The following is a 22,817-nucleotide window of genomic DNA, read 5'->3' on the forward strand; positions in this document are numbered from 1 at the left end:
CGAATATAAATTCAGTATGCACCCTTATTATGACTAGATTTCCGCAGAAAATAGTCATACAGGTTTAGATTTGTACTGAAAAAACTACAATTTTCACAGTATCACCTCAGCGAATAAAGTACAAACATTCCTAACGAGGGGAGGGACAGTACATTTTTGTTCTTGTATGGGAGTGTGGGTGATTTCTCAGTCGGAAGTAACAGTCGCTTGTGCCATCGAATTAATAACATTTCCTCGTCGTTTTAACACTGTTCCTCTGGCTTTTCTGCTTTAATAACATCTGCAGAGATGCTCTATTGGATAAACTTTGCTACTGGCCGGTGAAACGCCGTAACATTTGCTAGAACATCGATCGAATCCTACGAAAGGTTTCATGTTGTTTTTGAAGGGTTGTGTCTTCGAATGGTTTTGAATTGAGCGAATTTGATCACGGAAAGCTGGAGGAAATCTAGCTTCAGGAAGGATTGTTGTGGCTAAAGAGAACTGTCTGCAATAATGTCGGTGAACCGTGGCCCAGCACAACAAATAAAACTTGCCATCGAGAAGGAAGGACAACTTCCACTGCTCACAACATTTGATCAGGTATAAACAGCTCCCGAACAGGAAACGTACCTTTATTTTGTTAGGTTTCTTCTTGCCTAGATTACATTGATTCATCTAAGATATCATTGATACGTTGTTAATATGATAAAAATGGTAAATATTCACGGCTATGCCGTTAATAAACTCTGACTGTTCCTTTGATAGAGTCGACCACTAGAGGAAATTGTCAGAGATGTCTGCTCAACGTAAGTATAAGCTTACGATATGCATGTTTCCTATCAGCAGGCAAGTTTAAACCTCCATGTGCAATGCTTAACCCATTATAGTCGAAGAAGAAGTGCAAGACAATCATAGCAACTTCACTTTCTATTTTTCTCTTTTAAGCTCCCCTGGTGGGGGGTGGATTTCAAGCACATTATTTTTATGGGGCTTATTAGAAAGAGGGGGGGGGGGGGTAGCTATTGTAGTAAATCAGAACTTTGCCAAGGGAATAAAATGACTTTTGGAGGGAATATTGTTTATTTGTGCCCACGTAGTGTCATTTGTGGCCCGAGCGCGAACTACAAGAGAGCAAATAAACAATATTCCCTCAAAAAGTCATTTTATTGTCATTATTATCAATATACAAGGCCAAATAACATCCAGAAAGGTAACAAATGCATTTAATAAAGTTAACATTTTCAATTCAATAACACAAGTACTTCGTCGCAAAATGAAAATTTTACACGATACTACTGAGGCCTATGTCTTATTGTGCAGTTGTAGTATAAAAGAGCTAGCTGCAGTGTCTCTGAAAATAATAATTAAGCAATGGGTTGATTCATGGATAATAATACTTTACAAACTTACATTTTCCGTTTGAGCCTCGGCGTAAAATTCCTGCAACTGCTTTAGTTAAATTAGTTCGACCGGAAATACAATTAAGTGAATGATGTTTTGTTTCTCGCAAGACAACAAGAAGTTGTTCTCTCTTTCTCTTCACCTTGTGCATTAATATTTTGCTTAAATCCGATTTTTTGGCTGCATTTTGTCCCATTTACCATTTCGCGAGAAACTGTTCGAGGCTGTGTTAACTTCAAAGGGAAAGCTTGCTGTATGCCTACGCACCTGAATGGTTTTCCCACGTCAGCGACGCTGATTGGTTAAAATTAATCGATGATGAACCGAGAACCAATCAGCTGCAGGGCCGTTAATGCATTAACGGCCTGCTAGGAGTCATTTGCGGCCCGCAAAGCGCGTTTTTTTCAATAGGGCGGTTTTCAATTTGGCCGCATGTATTGATAATAATTCCTAATTATTTTCCGAACTCAATCAAAAACTTGTTCAAAGACTGGTTTATAAAAAATGATACTGTTAGGCAGACCGACTGGAGTTACATTTCATAAATTGTAAATAGGACTGAGTGGAGTCCAATTCTATCTGTAGTCATGTACTTGTGATTAATAAAATTGGACAACCATGAAGCAGGCGTCAGATTTGTTAATCGCAAGTATGAGTGCAGACAGAATTGGAGAAAATGAGGTACCATTGATTACCATTATTAATTGTAACTATCGGTGTTGCAATTTCCTCAAATATGATTGGTGCATAAACTGCTGTATAACAGCATGGAGACAGCAAGGAAGAATCAATTTTAATGCATGTAATTGACATAAATGGTGTACATGTTTCCATCTAACTAAGTGAGACCCCAGTCAAATGTATTTTTGATATTGTGTAGTTCCATAAATTATCCATATGTCTCCGACAGAAGGAATTTTTCCCAAGACCCCCCATCCCTCTGGAAATTTGATTTAAGCTTCTAAAATTTCCTTACAGCTTTTGGCCTTGGAGACCTCTCCCACCCCCAGGAATTTCCAATCTCTACTGTAAGGGGAATATGGACATTTTCCAGAACCACACATTCTAAGCGTCTTGGGTACTGGAAACATATCGTAAAGTTCCGTGTATAAGCCGCACCCCCGATTTGGAAGCTCAAATTTTGGAGAAAAAAATATGCAGACAATAAAGTTTGAAGTTCAAACCTTTATTAGATGCATATGACGGTAAACAATTCTGAAACAACTTACAAGAAATGTCCGTGTGCACCAGTTCTTGTGGCACATGCGCATAGACCTAATGGGCATGATCCATTCAACCAATAATTCTGGTTTGAATTTCCGAAATTTTTGTGTCAATAGGAATGGCATTTTCCACTTGACTTAGCCTGTCACATCAAAATAGCAAGTTTGTGTCCAAATCCTGTTTGTTATCATTGCAGTCAACTTAGCTGTATGAAACAAAGAAACATACGAATACAGTGCATGCACTGGAAATTTTGTTCGGCCTTGTTGTTTCAGGAGTATGCATATGACAGAGTGGTACTGGGGTCCAAACACAAAGTCATGGTCAAACGGAACGGCAAATTTCTGGTCAGACCAGTTTAACCACAAAATTGGTCTTAAAAGGTGGACCTCATTTTCCAAAACTTTCTCATTTGGACCAAACTGATCCATTCAGTTTCAAAACCGAAATTTCCAGAAATTTTGCTTGAATGGATTGCACCCATGTTAGGGCTCTTCGGCATCACATAAGTGAGCATAAAAAATACTTTTCTCAAACCGCAATGTTTAAAATTATCCGACACAGTTAGGAGTTTCATTAAGGGCAGGCATTGGGCAAATTGACTGGTTGTGAATACGACTTTGCCTGGCTGTTTTCAACATCTGAACTGACTTCAGTTAACCAAAGAGAGGAGGTCCTTGCTGATGCTTTTCCAAGGTGCAAAACCCTTGATGCCCCCCCCCCCCCTCCAAACCTTAATGAATCCCCTACAGGAAACTACATGTAACATAGCAAAATAATAAAATAATGAAATAAATTAAACTACAAAATATATTATTATCTTTGTTCCCAATTAATGCACCCTGCTACATATGAATATTCAACTTTACATTCTATTTTAATTTGTCTGTTTCAGTTGGTCTTTACCAATTCCAGAGCAGTATGCTTTCCAATATGCTGACTATAACTGTTACATAACTGAAGAAGTAAGTGCTGCTTATGATATACTTATAGTTTGTTTGGGCAATACCCGATTCCCTCTATAGCACGCGCCTGCAGGGAATCACGGTAGTTGTATTCATCAAACCATGCGTGCGACTCAGCAACGTGCATCGTTGCCGAGTCTCGCGCAGGGTTTGATGAATACAACCACCTTGATTCATTGCAGGCGCGCGCTATAGAGGGAATCGGGAAAAGTTGGCAGAATAACTTTCATGTACATAGACTACATGCATTGATATGTAGATTTAAGGTCATTGCCCCGAAATAAAACTGAACATAGATTTTTAACCAAACTCCACCTACTGGTCTATTACTTTATTGGGACTTAAATTTTGAAATAAAAAAGGGGGTCACCACATTTGTTTAGGAGCAGGAATACCTTGTATATTCCATATAATTCCTTTATAATTCCTCTGCAAATAACTGGCAAAGTACACGTTTTTAGCGATAATTTATTTTTCAAACATAGGAATTGATTTGTTTTCATTTTACAGAAAGAATTTGATTGCTATGTACCCAAAATATGAGAAAAAATTGATAGGTCACCATACTCATTTACTAGAAAGCAACAATTTACTTCTCTCGCGGTCTAAGCCGCATAGAAAAAAGCCGCCATTTTGTTTATGTGCGCGCGCTAATTACGCGTAAAATTCTGTGCAGTAAAGATGCGCAATGCAATACAGGGCAATGACCTTAAGCTGGGAGTCGGGGAAAATGCCCATCTGTTGCATGAATTTTACCGCCTATGAAAGATGGGAAATGGGGAAATTATTAATAAGTAGATTTTCAATAATTTTTTCTTAACTAGTACCTGCTTACAAAGGTACACCCATTCACTGCCTTTTGGTAAGCAACGATAATAATTTTAGGTCCTATACACAATCTTGTTCATATTTGTTGTTCTCTCCATGTAGAACCGAAGTGGAATAAAGAATGGGGCAGTACTGAAGCTCACACTCTCATCAGTAAGTTACCTTATTCTCACTTAATTTCGTGAGTACTAAATTTCGCGATTTCCGCAATTTTTTAAAAATCGCGAAATTTAATACTCGCGAAATATAGGACACGCGAAGTGTAAAATCGCGAAATTTAATATCATATATATAATAGTAATTCGAACATGTCTCAGCTTCATGTTTTGGAGGTTTTTTTGTTTAATTTTGTCCATCAGCTATCTTCCACTGCATCACTCTCACTGTCCGAACTGTCCTCTGTAGTTAAGTTCTTCAAGATCTGGCTTTTGCAGTCGTAGATTGGTATCTATCGGGTATTTAGACTGAGGAATACCTTATGCTTTGTTATGTTTAGCTTCTTTTGTTGCTGTTTTTTACGATGACGATCGTGTTAATTATGTTGTTACAGTTCTGAGGACAAAGCTTCATATTGAAGAATTGAAAAAAACGCGAAATTTAATACACTCCAATTCTACCTTCCTCTCAAAATCGCGAAATTTAATACTCACGAAATATGGCTCCTGATTTTTCGCGAAATTTAAAACTCGCGAAATTTAGTGAGAATAAGGTATTTTTAATTCTGTCAGAAGTACTGTTTTTGCTAAAATCCACCTGTCAAGTACTTAACAATAAATTTTCTGAAGGTTTCCAACAATTTTTCAAAGCATTCAGAAGATTCTGAATGTTGTCCGAAGGTCATATGAACGTTTCTGAGCATTTTCGGAAAATTTCTGAAGATTATATCATTCTATGTTGTGGTTTAAATTTATCTTTGATTTAGAGTTTTTTCAAATCAGTTTGATTTTTAATTTCTTTTATTGGTTCAGATTAAATGACTATTGGCTAATAGCCATGCGTTTTACCTTAATTTTGTTACCAGAACAAGAACTTCCTGTTTCATCAAGGAAATTAACCACCACTTATAGAAACAGATAAAAAGTATGGTTTTGTTTCAAAACTTAACGCCTGTTTGTTTGACTCCTTAGTTTGCCATGTTTCCATGTCATGTGGAAACACGTAAATAAATGTTTTTGAGGTGTCCTGGAGGAAAAAACTGACACTGGAAACAATGCTTGCCGTTTAACAAAGCTGGGAAACATTTAGGAAACATGTGCATGCTACAAATGTTTCTGGAAACATGTTTCCTCATTTTGCCAAGCCGTTACTGTTTCTTAATAATGTCTTGCAGGCTAAACTTGCACAGGAGATATTTGAACGCTTACAATCATCCAACCCTGAAGAAAAAAGGAATGCTTTGTCAACTTTATCAAGTATATCAGAGGTAAGGCCGCTATCAGAAATATTTATTATACAAATTTGCCACTTGAAAAATTAGCTGGGTGAACAGAAAGTTGTTTAAGAATTTAAGTTTTCATAAGTTCTTATTAATAAGTAATGTTTTTACAATTTATGCACCTATCAATGTCGCTGGGGAGGGGGGGCAGGGCATAGGCAGGGGATTTTACAGCAATTGTTTGCCCGTTGTGGGGACTTTTGACTGTTTTTAAAATGGAGTTTCCTACAGCATTTTATCAAAGTTTAGTGACTCTTTTTGAACATCCACAAATGCCCTGGGGTTGGGCATTTGAACAGAAAGTCTCAGCTCAGTACATGTAAGTTCAAATGCCCGGCCTATGCCCAGCCTCCCTCCCTCCCCCCCCCCCCCTCCCCAGCACCTCAACATTGATATGTGCATTATGTATCAAGGAGAAAAAACTGACATATCTCATAATTAAGCAAAGTTGAAGAGGATGTTTTAACTTTTCAGACTTTATGATGTTTCTTGCAGTTTCAGATTCATGTCAGTATTTGCTGTTATTGTATTTTTGTAAATCTGTTTTCGGGCATTTCCACAGTTACGGACGTTACATTCAGAGTCATTTTTGAAACTTTAATCTAGCACAGGCAAAGAATAGGAAGAGGTTGTCCAATGTTACATTGATTATCATGTTTGTGCCTACTGACGCATTAATTGAGTTATAAAAGTTTTCCACTTGACTGGCCTATATGTTAAAATAGAGCAAAAAACACACCGTTACGGACGTTACATAAAAAACAACCACATGAGCAAGAGCACTGGTATTAATGGAAAATCCCTGTGAAGTGTCAGGGCTTATTGCATGAACTGCTCCAAATATTTGAAGTATAGAAGTTGTGTGAACCAAAAAGCTTCATTTCATTTAAACTCGCTTTCGCAATTATACAATGCTATGTGAACTTTAACGTTACGGACGTTACAGCCAATGTTACGGACGTTACACTGTGTGAATTATTATGTTATTTTGTAATGGTGCCTGGCCACATTTTTTTGGACATAAAAGTTCAAAATGGCTTGTATTTAACATTTTATAAATCAAACTGGTTGGTACTTTATGTTAAAGCTGTGAAATGTCCCAACACAGTATAAAGGACACTACATGCATTTTACATAAAGTACTCAGCCTTGAGCATAAGCATGCTCAAACTATCTGAGCCCACAGACATATACTGGACTCCAGTGGGTATAACCCATTCCTTCTCTAAAACACTGCTTTCTTTGAGAATTCACATATCCAAAATTGCCTTTAACTGTGGCAGAAATAATCCAAAATCACAAGCTTCAAGAATTGTAACGTCCGCAACATAACGTCCATAACAAAGTTTTGTTACCATTTTTTGGAAAATGTTGCAGTTTTTCAGGGACCACTTTTTACCAAAGTGTTTATAAAGAATATTTAGCTTTGTGGCAGAAATATCTTTGAAATCTTTTAAATGGTTGTTTTAAGAATGGAAAAAGATTGTGTAAACGTTACGGACGTTACGTAACGTCCGTAACAAAATTTACTTTGTTAATAACTATTTTTTTTTAAAGTTCAGGATGAAATTTATATTTTTTATGTGTTAACTCCTTTGAGGTATTTCTTCTGATATAACTGTTTGTAGACACAAATCATTTCCAAATTTTATAAAGCAAGTTAAAAAATGTGTCTCTCACCTATTGTTTATTATTAAAAAATAAACACTTACTTTGGAGACCCCCCCTGAATGCGTTGCTATCACAAGCGAACTGAAACTTATTTTTCTATGTACTATAACTTGTCAACAATACAGTACAGGGTATGATTTTATGTCCAATCAGTTTTTAAAAATCTGGATTTTTCACATTCTCACATGGAATTGCCCTTTCCTGTTCTTATAGGATTCAACCTTTGCCAGTGAGTTTATTAAAAGGAATGGACTTGGGCTTCTTATTAACATGGTAGAAGGCAAACCAGAGTGAGTTGAATTATTAAAATTAATGTTACAATGTATCAACCTTTGGGGGCTAGAGTCATTTGCATGCAATGTGAAACAGTCAATGTTTTTGTTTTCAAACTGCTGATTAGAAAAACCTTTATTCTCATAATTATAAGCTGATCTGTCTTTGTTTTACTCAACTTTTGATGGCTTCTGTCCACCTTCATCAGTATGAGAGTTAGAACAGCCTTCTTGCTCAGTTCTTCTTGATGCTCTGACGGCTATCAACATGTATCTAAAGGATTGAAATTGAAGTTTTACTATGCGTGTACGTACATGTATTGTACATAATTATTACTCTTCTTGCTTTTTGCAGAATCAACGAGTCTCTAGCTCACTGCCTGACATCTTTTCATGAACTGATGGATCATGGTGAAGTATCATGGGATATCCTCACACATGGATTTATAAAAAATGTAATTATACAGTCACATACTTTCTTTGACTTTCAAACCTAACATATTGAAATTTGAATTGACTTTTCCACTTTGTGACAAAAAGACAATTATAATTAATTGTTGTACATGTATGGGGACTGCAACGATTGCCCAATAGAGGCATTTACAAGGCTCTTTTTATTTTGCAGTCTTTTTTATTTTTGAAGTTTAAGTACTAATTATATATAGCTATTTGAAGTTTGCTAAATCTTAAAATGCCAAATGTTTTTTTAGTTGACAGTATTTGTGAACAAGAAGAATCCTGTAGATGCCACGGTGCTCAAGAGATGTCTATCAATCTTAGAAGCTGTGTCCACGAACAGGTTAAAAATACATTGAATGCTCTAAGATGTTTTTCAAGCTCGGTTATTGAGTGCACACCCCGCCATCAATTGAGTCACATGTTTAAGTTGTGTCTCATGAAGTTGTTGTGCTGAAATTAGTACATGCACCAGACATATGTACTGTACACATCAATTGCAGGCCAATTTTTTTTCTTGAAAATGAGATTTAGAAATACCTGCCACAGCATGCAGGTCAACATCATGTACTGCATATACAGCTGTACAGTATAATTTTTTTGTTACCACAAATTAGAATCATGTAGAACCATGTTACTACTGACATTACATTGTACATGTATGTTACTTTACCAGGGCTGCAAATAACAGTTGGTCATCGGACATTGGCCGACCAAAATTTGCTTATGTCCGACGAAATCCCAAGTGTAGTTGGACATACATGTAATGTCCAGGCAATTTTTTGATCATAAATCATTTTACAGCAAAGATAATAAAAATCTGTCTGACCACAATTTTGTTTTGCCCGACCAAGATGGTGTCTTAGTAGAACATATGTCCTTTCAAGTGAAAAAATTATTTGCAGCCCTGCTTTACTTACATGTACAGTACAGAAACAGTGTGGCAAGCTAAAGGGACATTTGGTTGATCCAGAATTTAAATTAATTGATGTGTAGTTAGCTATTGTTAGTGCTAACAGCACTAAAGCTACATTGTATATAAAAAAAAGAATTAATTTTGATAAAAAAATATTATGCAACATTTCTTCAAAAGCTAACATATAAACTTTCTTTTGTGTCCATCAGCCCCACGTTTTATCCAATTGTAGAAAAAGAAGTAGTATTTGAGAATCTCATACTCCATCTTAAAAAGTAAGTACCATACAGCACATAACACCTTATTATAGGAAATTAACGCTTGTGTAAATTAAGGTATTTGAAATTAACGCGACTTAAATTAACGCGAAACGAAGGAAATATTACTTCCCAATAAATGAAATTAACGTGAGAGAGAGGGCAACATTTCAAAATGAAGGAAATTAACGCAACGTACACAAAAAAAAAACACTTCTTGAGACAACATGAGGTGTAAAATCCGAGACGGAAACAATGTTCGTGATACATACCTAAACTTATATGGGTTGAGCAAAGAAATCTGACCGCATCGAGCGTCCACCCTGAAGAAATAATGCTTTTTCCTAGGAGATTAGAACGTCTGGAATGTATCGAAAAATGGGGCCAAATTAATGGAAATTAAGGTCGCCGAAATTAACGCTCCACTTAATTAAAAGCGTGGAAATTAACGTTAACAAAAATTAACGCGAATTTTTGTAATTCGCGTTAATTTCATGAAGCGCTAATTTCCTATAATAAGGTAAACCCTGTGGTTAACATCTATTTTCTACATTGACAGACTTAATGCACTCTGACCTATGATGTAATTGAAAAAACCCCAGATGGTTTAACCAACAAATGTATAATTCATGTATAACATTTTTGTTGTATAAATTGTTCAGAGGATGGACTGAACATGATTGCATAACAGTCATTTTTTTCTCCCAGGATTTCCTTTTGAAATGATTATACAATTTATGGTTAAGGTTAGTGTAAGAGAATAATTCATCTTCTGTAGACAGTGTCATGGCTTATAAAATTGTGTTTTTAATTCATTTTTTAGCTCTAATCAAGATATTCAGCTGTATGCCATTGCCCTTATCAACAGCCTTTTTATGCGAACAACGAATAAAAGAGTGAGTTTATGCCATCCAGTACACTTCCATATTTTACTTCATTTATTTACTAATGGTTATAATTTCTCTAGTAGTGTAGCAGCTCGCGTTAGCTTGTAATTCTACTGCTCCTCTAGTGTATCAGTTGCTGTTGTTTTGGGGGCTAGGAGCATTGTTCCGCTTGCTTTGCTTCTCTCAAAGGGTAGCAACGCATTCATGTGAGACCTTCTGAGAGCTGCTACCTGACCCTGTTGCCCAACTCCAGATCTAGAGGTCTGGGTTCAAGCCCTGGCTGGGTCATTGTGTTTTGTTTTTGTGCAATTTAACACTTAATGTTAACTCACAGTGGCTCTCTCCATTAAGGGTTTTTTTAATGGGTACCGACAAAGTGTGTGTGTGTGTGTGTGTGTGTGGGGGGGGGGTCTTCACCATGTAATTATTCTAATTAATTTCACTGGGAAATTGCAGTACAAGTCAACCTTGTTGATTCAAGTAAATTAACATGACCAAACAAATGCAATCCCATTATGCATACTTGTGGTAAAATTTTGTCCACAACATGAAAGCTACTGTACATACAGCAGTGTCTGTGAGGTATCACCAGTAGGCACTTAAGCTTACTTTTATTTTTTGAAATACTTTATAGCAATTTGCAGATACTCTTTCAAGAAAAGGAGTAAGGACATATATCATGAATGTAAGTTATTAGATTGAGTACCATTTGTTGTACAAATGTAGGTGGTGTTTTTTTTTTTAAAAAGGGAAGACGTTAGTGGAAAATTGCTCTAATCGGATGTTCTATGACTGATTAAAAGAAGACTCTAGTTGCAAATAAATAGATGCAATAACCAAACCAATTGCGAATTTGGGTGCCAGATGAACTTAGACTATAAGCAGCACCACTTTTTTCTTAGTCCCTAGAGCATAAAAAATGGCTGTGGGAAATCTAGGGACAAGACACGCCTAAAAAGCAACTGGAAGCAGAAGAAACTGCCAAATGGTACAGACATTCCTGGCATTCCTTTCCAACCAGAAAAGAAACAGAAACATTTAAAAAAAAAACAAGTTTCTGTTAAAAACATTATTTTTCAAACCATTTCTGCATCATTTCCAGCCAAGATTTCCGATTTTTTTTATCTTGTTAAGCATCTTTGGTTATGTGCATTTTCTTGCACCTAGTGTAAGCTTATTTTTGTTGAGTATTTGATACGATTAAGCATTTTTTTAAGCACTTTGGGGTTGTATTTTCATGATACACAATTTAAATTTTTTCTGGCTAATGGTAACACTTTTTTGCAGCGGTTTTAAATTAACCCAACTGTCTAGGCACTGCATTTTTTCCTTTTTTCTTAATTCTAAAACATCAAAACGTTCATTTGTCAACAGGACATAATCCGTGACTCCAAGGCCATGAAAAATGAGATGGAGCACCAGCTGTATGTGTATCAAGCCCTCATATTCCGCAGTCTGTTGGTAGACTTTGTATTCACCAAAGGAAATGCTCAAAATCAGGTTGGTCTGTTACTGCTAAAATCCAGGACTAACCAACAATGCAAGATAATAGAGAATAAAAGTAAACGTGAAGAGTGATAACGTCATGGTGCTATTTACCAGATTAAGTTCAGAGTAATGAACTTTTAGGCAATAGTTCGGTTTTAAATTAAACCAACTTCTTGTTACAGTTAGTATAAAAACAAGTCAGTCTATAAGAGCCCTTTTCACGACTACCTTTTTCTTATTAATTTGTATTACAATATAATCCAGCGTGGATGTGAGGCATTTATATTTATGGTCAATTTGTAGTTTCTTCCAGAAATTGTCTTGCAACCACATTCGATTTTGTTGTGATGTAAATGAGAAAAGTAAACCGTGGAAAGGGCTGTTAACTCTACTCTGACCTTAAGGCGAACCATGAGCTTTTGTTATTCAAATGAGGAGAAGTAAGATTCTCCTATAGGATTGAAACAGTTGACTATAGATTTCTGTATGATACATACCGTTTTATGTATTACTTTACTAACAGTACATGCATGCCCTTACTCAAGTACGAGGCTGTCCATTTTTTAACTAAACTTTGTAGCACTGGAAACATTTGGGACCATTACAGGACCATTGAAAAACAACGTTTTCCCTGGTAGTTCCTAACATATGGAAAACCGTCGTGTTAGAATTCGTCAGTGGTAATTGACTGTTGTTTCTTTTTATTTTATCAGAACCTTTATGAAAGTCTTGATACTTTGAAGCGTGCGGCATTTGAATCAGATAATGTGACGTCTAGTTCAGTCAGACCTCTCTCACAAGCAGGCGACCAGTTTAAAGACTTGAAAAGACTCGGTTTTGTGGTAAGTTCGTGGTTTGGTTCATTCATTTACACGTAAAGTAACCTTGTTCAAAAATCGACCATCTTGGAAGGGGTAGCTTGTTGACCAAATTGAACTTCCGGGGGAGGTGGGAGGAGCGGAATGGGTGGGGTGGGGCTTAACAGAGCTTAAACGATATGTCAAGAAAATGAATCATGTGAACGCAAAGTTTTTTGAGAGTTTTTACAGTTAACTACTTCTGTCATTTTTTATAGGACATTGAATCGCCAGCAAATGACTTCAGTGAAGTTCCTCCAGGTCTTTTACCTCTGCACACAATGGTTTATTTTGCGCGGAAACACGAGGAGCAGTATCGCAGGGTATTTCATTCATTTTTTCTTTATCCCACGCTCGAGTCATGTTGAGTAATTTTCTTCACTATTTATCACCGAGCTTGAAATTTACCATCTTTATTATTTATTATTTCATTATCATTTAATATTACCAACCCAGTTGACTTTCAACATTCAAAACTGTGTCAGTGCTAAAATGAGCCATAATTGAAGGCTGCCTAAATAGATGCTATGAAAAATTGAGAAGAACTCATTAAACCGAAAATGAAACGAGCGAAACGTTAGTAGAACAACCTGTCACAACATAGATACGTTGGAAACTGTCAAATAACGTGAACAAAACCTTTGAAAGACTAAAACATTTCCCGATATATTTTCGGAAAGGTCGCAAAGTTTAGGCACTACTTGGTAAAGCTGAAACGATTGCTGGCTAGTAATTGTTCTGGTGTGTGTGTGTTGTTGATTTTAACCGCCGACCGGTTACCTCAGTTGGTAGAGCGCCGGACTACCGTGCGGGAGGTCTCGGGTTCGAGTCCCAGACCGGACCAACACTCAGGGTCTTAAAATAACTGAGGAGAATATGCTGCCTTTGCAATAACAACTGCAAATGGTTAGATATTCTAGTCTTCTCGGATAAGGACGATAAACCGTAGGCCCCGTCTCCTGCATCTTCAGTGTTATGGTCAGCAGGGGACGTAAAAGAACCCACACACTTATCGTAAAGAGTAGGGCACGAAGTTCCCGGTGTTGTGGTCTGGTCTTTGCCCATTGTGCCGTTGTACTGTTGAAATGCTCGGAGATATTAGCTATGTTAAAAGCTACTCTACAATCCGAGGATAAACAAAGTATTTACATTCACTTTTGTGTCTTTTCGTCATCGGTGTTCACAACACCGAGAAATTTCTCAAGTTTGTTCATTGAAGTTTTTAAAACATCACGTTTTGAGCTCAGTGGTGACATTCCTACCATTACTTCAGTTTTATAAATGGGTATTAACAACATTAGTTTTTTTTTGTGTAAAAGAGAACTAACTGGAGACTTTTCTGCCAAGGTCATTCTGGAAAATCTCAGTCGAGGTGATGACTACGAGTGCCCGTTTGCTCGCACCAGTATTGCACTTACCAAAATGCTGTGTGAAGTCCTGGAAATCAATGGAGAGCCACGTAAGTAGAAGACTTGGTTTGTCACATAATCTTGTAATGGAAAGATTGCGTGACATGCGGCTTGGAAATGGAAGTTAAATGAAATGACCCCTCCCCCCAAGAAGGTCAAAAACGTACCACGTACCGTAAACGCGACAGTGTAGTAGTCGTTTGATTTTTTAATACGAGCCACTGAGTAGTGAGAATGAACTAGTAACAATAGCGAACTTCAAAACTTGAGACTAACGTTAGTTGGATCCCTGCGAAACGTAAAATCCTTAACTTTCTTACCATCCAGACACATTCAGTACAGTTTGTAGAGAATTGCTGGATTTCGGTTGAGCTAAATCGCCTTTCTGGGTGCACGCTTATAATAAATTGATGTAAATTCATTTTGATAGGCGGGCGATCTTTATTCATTTTTTTGCCTTAATTTTTAGCATCTGATTCCGGTAAAGAGTACTACCCGATATTTTTCACCATGGACTTTGCATTCGAAGAGTTCTTCTGCATTTGTATTCAACTTTTAAACAAGACATGGAAAGAGATGAGAGCCACTTCAGGAGATTTCAGTCGTGTTATGCAAGTGGTCAAGGATCAGATCTGCAGAGCCCTCAAAGACAAACATCTCTCTATGGAATTGTTTAAGGTACACCCTATTATTAATTACACGTTTGTTTTATGCTACATTAATTTTTATTGGCTATACACACACTGCTAATTCCGTATCCGAGCGCACACTCTATGCCTTACAATCACAATGGTATTTTCAAAAAACTATCCGACCCCTTTTCCACCTCCCATGAAAGATCAAATAGGCCATTTCCGAGTCACGCTTTGCCTTTGTTTTAAAACGAGTCTACGTGCAAAACCATTCGTATGAAAGTGAGTTTCACCTACGGGTCTATTTTCATGCAAAACAACTCATTTTCATATGAATGGTTTCGCACGTAGACTCTTTTTGAAACATAGGCAAAGGGTAACTCGGAAATGGCCTATTTACCTTACCAAGGCGGCCAAAATTTGTCGGCTTCTTTGAAAAAGTATTCCAACAGGCTCTGTGAAAGAGGTTGCCTTCCGCAGAAACTTTTTCGGAAACGTTTTGGAATGTCCCAATACCACTGTCCACCGTAGATTGGTTCTTTTACAAAAGAGGTCGCCATTTTTAATTGTCAATAAACGTTTCGATTGGTTAATTTTGTTTCAAGTGGCTCGGTTCAAGTAGAAGCCGGGCGCTCAGTAACAACTTGTTTCCTTGCAGACGAACGTGTTCAACTTAGGATATTCACAAATTGTTAAAATTCTTCAAGAAGAGATTCATGCAAGGAACATCATGGAATTAAAAGCCAAACCTGTTGTGTGAGTACAAAAGCAAGTTAGATTTACTTTTCCTGTGGTAACATCAGAAAACAGGTCTTTACGCATAATTCTTGACTCATTGATATGTGACCGGCCGTAAAGAAATCCTTCTGTAGCCACATACGTTTAAATAAGAGTGACCTTTGCCAATAAGTCATTGATCAAGAAACCTTAACAAAAGTTCTTTGTTCTTTTGAACAAGACTGAGAGAAAACATTTTAACACTTCTAAGGAAAGATGGATATCAATTATACTAAATTTTCCTGTAAAGGGCATCAAAATGTGGGCATCACTTTTGTCTTTTTTGGCTGGACGCCTTCACGCGTTTTAATTGTAATGTGTGGGGAACTCATCATTTCTTATTTTGTAATTTTCCCATATACAGAGAACTTAGAGAACAAGTGCTTCCAGAACTGAAAGAATTAGTCAAGCAACAGGTAACATTCTTTTAGCTTTTATGACAGGCTGTTTAGCGAGACAGAGCGCGGAGCTTCGACTAGTAAAGAGAAATTCTCTTAAAGAACCACTAGAGCGGTTTTCACCTGAGTGTCGAAAGTAATTCGCATTTGCTTTGGTTTTGCATTACTACACTAGTGATTGGTTTAAAACACTCGCGCCACTTTCTCAGCCAATCAGAAGTGAAACCAAAACCAATCATGACTCGCCCGCGCACGTTTTCCCGCGCTTCGTGCCGGCTACATGTATTTGCTTCGGGTTTTAATTGAATCACTGTATTGTCTGCATCCTTTGTGATTGGCCAGAGTGATTACTTTGGTATGGGTTTTACGACACTCAGTGGAAAACTACTTTAAATTCTCAGATCTAACATTCAAATAATTAACCTATATTCTGTTAAGAAAAGTGATGTTTCTACCTTGAGAAGGTAGAATAAAAGTCGTAAGGTCTTAAAAAGTAAGCCACATTATTAGACGTTGAATATAGCATTAAAGTTAAAACTCCAAATAACTTGTGTTAATTATTTACAGAGATTGGATCAGCTTATTCAAGGAGCCCAGTTTGACAGGACCCCGGGGCGAGCACGCGGGAGAGGTAAGATGACCACTAACCTGTTGGCAGACTTTAAGCGTGACTTAGCCTTGCGTGACACAGTCAGCTTACACGGGTGTTTCACGGTGAGATTCAAAAATCATGACATAGCCCAACGTGACACAGGCTGCTAGCACAGATGTTTCATTGTGTTTATAGCAGGTTTAAATCGCGACTTAGCCACAGCTGACACGGGTGTTTCACTTTGTTGGTAGATTTATATAGCGTGTAAGCCGAAAGGCTATGTCACGCTTATAAACACCAATCTAAAATCAGGCAAGACTGAACAGGCTAGAGTGAACAAATAAAAAAAATACTAGTTGCTGCTATAAAAATGCAAAAAAAAAAACGTTTACAAAACTTTTATAAAAGACGTTTCAACCAAAAAAATTCGTATTCCGACCGGCGAAGGCCAAAGTTGTTTGGTTAAAGCAAGTGATGGACAGGGAAGCCCCAAGTTGCACAGGCAGACACAGTGTTCGACCGGTGCACGGAAGGTCATAGGTTCGACTCATGTTGGGTGAGCTCGGAAATATTTACCCCGAGAAGCTTAATGAGTCACTCAATCTAATATTTTCTTGTTTTTGTTTTTGTCACATTTCAGATAAAATCTGGTATTGTAGGTTGTCACCGAATTTAAAATTTCTCCATTATGGCGACTGTCAAGAGGGCCAGGCGCCTCCTCTTGAAAATCTTCCAAACAAATGTAAGTAATGTGGTCTTTCTTTCCCTCATCTTATCCCCTGTTGAATTTTAATATCCTGTCTTGAGAAAAAAGCCTACTGGATTGGTCGAATGTATGACCATACAAATGAAAGCTTTTGAGTGCCACATCGCCAAGTAATTGTATTTTGCTTGTCGTACACTGCCTGCTATGCTTTGCTTTTGAAGGCTTGGCCAAACGGAGGCACAAGAAGTCGCAAGTGGAACTTGCGTACAAACTCGCATTGAATGGCAAAACGTACTCACAAGTTTACTCGCAAGGGTGCGCGTTACAAAAAAGCCGCTTCGAAGCTACGGGCGTAGTCCCTCACGATCAGAATGTAACGAATGACATGCAAGTCACGGCGAGTGCAAGTTATCGCAAGTCAACACAAGTGCTAACCAGAGATGCTTTCGGCCATTTAACGGCCGGCTTCACTCTGCAACATCGGCATTACCTTCTTATCACAAGTTTTCTTTTTTTTATAATAAAGAACTCAACACAAGTTTGTCTTCACTGTTGCGTTATCTCTTATTTTATCTTGTTATTATTTTCACAGTACCAATCGCCAAAATTAAAAACCTGCTGGTTGGAAAGGATTGTCCTCATAGTAAAGATCGGAAATTCAGCAAAGTAAGATATTTTAGTTTAAGTTTTGCTTGTTGAAGATATTGTTGTTTATAAAATCATTGGGACAAAAATAACATTCGTTAGGCGTTAAAGGTTAATGAAATGGGGTGAAAGTTAATAGTGTTAAAAAGAAAAATATGCACACCACTAAACAGGCTAACTTTCTTTAATTTTTAATGTTCGTTTTTCTTTAAATACACAAATCACGTATTCCTTTCTCGTTCGCAAACAACGTATTTGATTTTTGCAGAAACATGTAAAGAGACGCTAGAAATCAGTCGTTGTTTGGTGATTTTATTCTCATGTATGTGCTCTTTTTGTTTCTTCACAGGCGTATGTAACTTTATGTTTTTCTCTTATGTACGAAAGTGAGACAGAGGAGAAACATCTCGACTTTATCGCAGCAACCCCAGCAACGGTTAGTGATTAGGATACACGACCCCACAAGCATTGTGCTTTAAACCCCTATCGTGTTTAAATAAAGGTTATGGTGATGATGATGATGATGATGATGATGATGATGATTAGAATTGTCAATGAAACAATTGCAATGCAATATTGTAATTGTTCCCTTCCTATCCACCTTTACTCACGATCTGCTTCCGTCTTATCCGACCTCGTACTGTAGTTGTTTTGTTAATGTGTTGCAGTGATGGGAGCATGCCTCCCTTTGCAAGACCCCCCACAATGTAGATGTAGGCCTACCCAAGAGGCCGTGGGTTCGATTTTTCTTTGCCTCGTGTGGTTCTCTATTTCCAATTTAAAGCTAACGCTCAGAAAGATATTGCTTGGTAATTTCCAGTATTGAATATCAACTTCTTGGGAAGACACTTAGTGTTACAGTGTGTCCACGCGGTACCGGTGAATTGTTGGGATAGCCTGGCTTTATTCAGGGGGAGAAGAAGTACTTCTAGTCGCTTCCTGCCACGGAAAACTGAAGTTGAACACCTACATAAAACAACCAAGTGAATATTCGTTTGTAAAAATGAGAGGATTTTTTTTTCGTTTCAGTTTGCCATTTGGACTGATGGCTTAGCAACTTTACTCAACAAAGAGGTAAGTTTGTGAATGTTAGTTTGCCCCTTACTCCTACATATACATCGGGGACAGTCTTTTGAAAACGCTTTGGTCCCTCGCCTTCCGTTTCCAGTTCTCTCGTGGTTCTTTTCCCGCGATGAACGATGAAAGAAATGCAATGCAGTTGTCCTCCCCACCAATAATTCATCATGAAGCACTGTAGCCAAACGCTCCAAAATGGCTTGCCACCAAAAACAATATTAAGCAAATCCTTAGCAATGGCTCTAAATCTGAAGTTAAGAAGGCCCCCCTTAAATTACAACATAGCGGTGGAACGTGTCTGACTTTGCTAACGTTTCTGTTGTTGCGTCCACACAGATGCCGTCTTCGGAGTCACACGAAGAACTAGAAACACTCCTCAATATGGAAATGAAACTCAGATTATTAGACTTGGAGAATATAACGATTCCTGCGACCCCGCCTCCAGTACCGGCAGAGCCCCCGAATTTTAACTTTGTCTATGACTTTAGTTAGCTTTGTAGTAACTGAAGGTGTGCCTTTTTTGGTTCAAGTCCGAAAATAGGTTTCTACTGTGAGGTGTTGTGTATAGCTCAACTGAACTATGAAATCATCAGTAACATGTCTCGAGCGATTTTCTCACATTTGCTGCAACCAAAGTTGCGTGCACTATATGTTGCACGAGTTTTGTGTAAATGAAACATCTGCGCTGTTGAAAGGACTGTGGCACGGTTGGGTTCAGTCTTTTTAGAGCAGTTTTCAATTGAGTGTCGTAAAACCAAAACCAAAGTAATTACTCTGGCCAATCACAAAGGACATAGACAATTCAGTGAACCAATCAAAACACGAAGCAAATACATATAGCTGGTACGAAGCGCGGGAAAACGTGCGCGCGCAGGTCACGATTGGTTTTGGTTTTACTCCTGATTGGCTGAGAAAGTGGCGCGAGATTTTTAAGCCAATCACTAAGCGTAGAAATGCAAAACCAAAGCAAACGCAATTAACTTTCGACACTCAAGTGAAAACCGCTTTAATGAAGTTTTCCCAAATATTTGCTATGAAGAAATTACTTCTATGCATCTAAATGACAAAACTGTAGCTTCGTTATAATTATCTTGTTAACTGTTCAACCTAGCTGTTTTTGCGCAAGAACCCATATAGCAATCTATTTCAATCTTCTTCAATTTTTGTCCATCCGTACCTTCTGTTGTATTTGCTGTGTTGAAATGTCCCTCTTACTGTTTTGTGGGTATCTTTGAATTTCACTTAATTTGATGCCAATTAAGACTAAATTCGGTTAAAACCCGCGACACAGTTTATTTAAAACAAATGGGATCATTTATGACAATTATAAACATTTGACGGATTTTTTTTCGTGATGCTTCACATTTTTGCTTTCGAAACTTTCGGAGTTGAACCTAAAAAAGTACCCTTCATTTAAATAGTTAATATTTACTAATTAGTGGTTATAAAATGAACAATTAGTTTAAAATGCGTTTTAATATTAAGGTATTTTGATACATAGTTTGCATGATTAGAATATACCCGGGCTATTTTTATTGTTTGGAGGAAATATGTCCAGAAAGAGGTAAAAACGAGAATCTGGAATTATAGGGTAGCTAGATGTAGAATGTTTAATTAATGCATTTTGAAATTTTGTGATAAGAAACGAGCCACAAAGAGCACCTTTCCTGTTCAATTCTATGAACAGAATTGATTCTCGTTGCAATGTTTTTGATACATTTGAAGAGTTTCTCAAGAAGGTCTTGCTTTAACACTGTTTCGCCTAGTCGGGCTTTTCATTCTCATATTAAATCTGTCAATTTAACTTCGTTGCAAAAAATAAAAGAAATATGAAATAACTACTAGGGGTTAATTACAAAATAGAAAAATAACGCAGGTGCTTACACAGCCTAAACATTTCAGGTTGCATAGGGAGTTCTGAAACCCCGTGACCCTGATGTTGTTTTTTACTATGGAGCTAAGAGCTAAGGCTGTGCTCTTCTTAGAGCCCAGACCGAAATGCCGTTAATTCTGAGCAGAAGCATATCATGCTTCTGTTCTGAGGCAATGCAATAGAGCTCTGAGCCCTATTTTCTATGGTCTTGTAGGTAAGGTCTTGGAGACCGGAGCCCAGTTCAGTAAGAGTACTTTTAAGCCGCAGTGCCAGAACTATTTGGGGACATTTGCGTAAATTTGTGACATTTTGTGTGTAATCCCGAGCTGTATGCAAGAACCGTCCCGCATTCTCGCTGTGTAAACACTTGTTGGTAACTTTCTATTTCTTTTGTAAAATAGAGTAAAATAAATCTGGCATGACGTCATCATCGTAAAATGACAGGAGCTCAGTAATAGATCCTGATAATGAATACTTCAATTTTAAAATGCCCATTATTTAAGCACGGGAAGTGTTATATTTTTAAAACGAACGCTTCAACCGTGTTTACGAATATAATACTTTTTTATACTAAAGCAAAAACCAAAAGTAAATAAGAGCTCAGTTTTACAGCGCCATTGAAATCAGGCTCTTCGTTCAATCAAGTCCTAGTTCCGTAAGAAGTAATTTTAGATACTAAATAGCTAGTTGAAAATCTTTATTGCTAACAAGATTGTCAATGCTGCTTTGCAGTCGTAGTAACGAACATCTGTTCTGCTATTTAGTTAATTTTTTTTCGCGCACCGTCATGCAAAACTGTGCCCCAGTGTGCTTCGTGTAAATGATAAATTTGTCTCAATTATGGTCGAATTCCATGCAGAATAGTTTTATTTTGTATCACTGTAACTAAGCATGTTTTTATAAAAATTCAGCTATACATACCTCGACCTCTGTTATTAATTTGGAATATTTTCAATAAAACAAGCAAGTTTTATAACGTTTAAAAAAACTAAAAAGCTGTTGTCACTGACTGAAAAGTTATAAATGGAGGTCTCGATATTCTTACTAAAGAAAATCTGGACTTGGTTTTATTCTAGCAAGCATTGTAAACTTTCTTTAAAAAAAACGTTTATAACGCTTGCAATTCTACTTCAAAGTGTCCTGATTTTCTTTAGTAAGTATAGCTAAATGTTATGCATCGCGGTTTAAAATCGTGGGGGTGTGCGCGTTTTCTTAGTGAATTCAACAATTACAGAACATTCTACCATTCAAAGAAAGAAATAAAAGATCAAAACTTTACTGTATTTTTGGATCCTTACAAACATGAACCCAAACAAGTGATTCGGGGTTGGGTATGATACTGCAGTAAATCTTATATAGATTCTCAATTTAAATGCGATGAAGGAGTAAAACTGAACGCATCCTGTTGTCGAACTCGCGGCACGTCCCTCGAGCCTACAATGCGTTTGGTGTAAATTAAAGGCGGCCAAGGCCCATTTAGGAGTTTCACATTTTGTTAAGCCTGTATCTGAATGGTAAAACTGTGTTCTTTCAACCATTTTCGCCAGTAGGGACCGAGAGTGAGGCAGTATGTAACAAACGAACAAGGTACGTTTGTAGGAAAACCAAACTAATCATTAATTTGAAGTTGGGGAGGTAATTTTGCTTTAAATGCTTTAGAAACGTTTTCGTATTGCATCTGTGTGCTGCTAGCGAAACGTGATAAACCTTTGGCTTGCTTATTACTCAACAGAGGAATAATCTAGTGTTAGGTGAAAATCCAACCTAAAAGTTAGCGTTTTCAAAAACTGAAAACGCACAAGTGCTGGAGGAGGTATTCTCGCCAACCCAGGGGCGCGGTGAGGCGAATTCGAGTAAATTCGGGGTGATATTGGCGACGAGGCTACCCTGGGTGCGAGGCGCGCGGTCCGGGCAGTCAGTCAGTGGCCGCCACTCGGGCGACGGCCCGGCCGCCGAAGACACCGCGCACGAGAAAAAACCCGGACCCGGGTACGACGAGGCTAAGTGATCTAAGCAGCTATATCAGCGCGGTGTGCAGCGCGCAATGTTTATTACACCTTAGTGGGGAG

The 22,817-nt window shown here is 37.6% G+C and overlaps 1 protein-coding gene across 1 annotated transcript; it reads left to right on the top strand.

Annotated features, from left to right (window-relative positions):
- The first annotated feature begins 96 nt into the window (after nucleotides 1-96).
- LOC144649958 (engulfment and cell motility protein 1-like) lies at nucleotides 97-22,043 on the top strand. The gene is made up of 24 exons (XM_078509557.1): nucleotides 97-582; nucleotides 748-788; nucleotides 3,503-3,572; nucleotides 4,503-4,553; nucleotides 5,731-5,823; nucleotides 7,720-7,796; nucleotides 8,134-8,233; nucleotides 8,489-8,577; nucleotides 9,360-9,425; nucleotides 10,231-10,303; nucleotides 10,929-10,979; nucleotides 11,669-11,794; nucleotides 12,496-12,624; nucleotides 12,858-12,962; nucleotides 13,987-14,098; nucleotides 14,518-14,726; nucleotides 15,339-15,436; nucleotides 15,822-15,873; nucleotides 16,423-16,486; nucleotides 17,088-17,189; nucleotides 17,746-17,819; nucleotides 18,148-18,234; nucleotides 18,828-18,872; nucleotides 19,212-22,043. Exons 1-24 carry the CDS (start codon nucleotides 496-498, stop codon nucleotides 19,365-19,367), a joined length of 2,157 nt encoding a protein of 718 aa, XP_078365683.1. The 5' UTR covers nucleotides 97-495; the 3' UTR covers nucleotides 19,368-22,043.
- Nucleotides 22,044-22,817: the final 774 nt, after the last annotated feature.

Source organism: Oculina patagonica, chromosome 4 (genome assembly GCF_052425735.1).
Source record: "Oculina patagonica isolate OP01 chromosome 4, crgOcupat, whole genome shotgun sequence".
NCBI lineage: Eukaryota > Metazoa > Cnidaria > Anthozoa > Scleractinia > Oculinidae > Oculina > Oculina patagonica.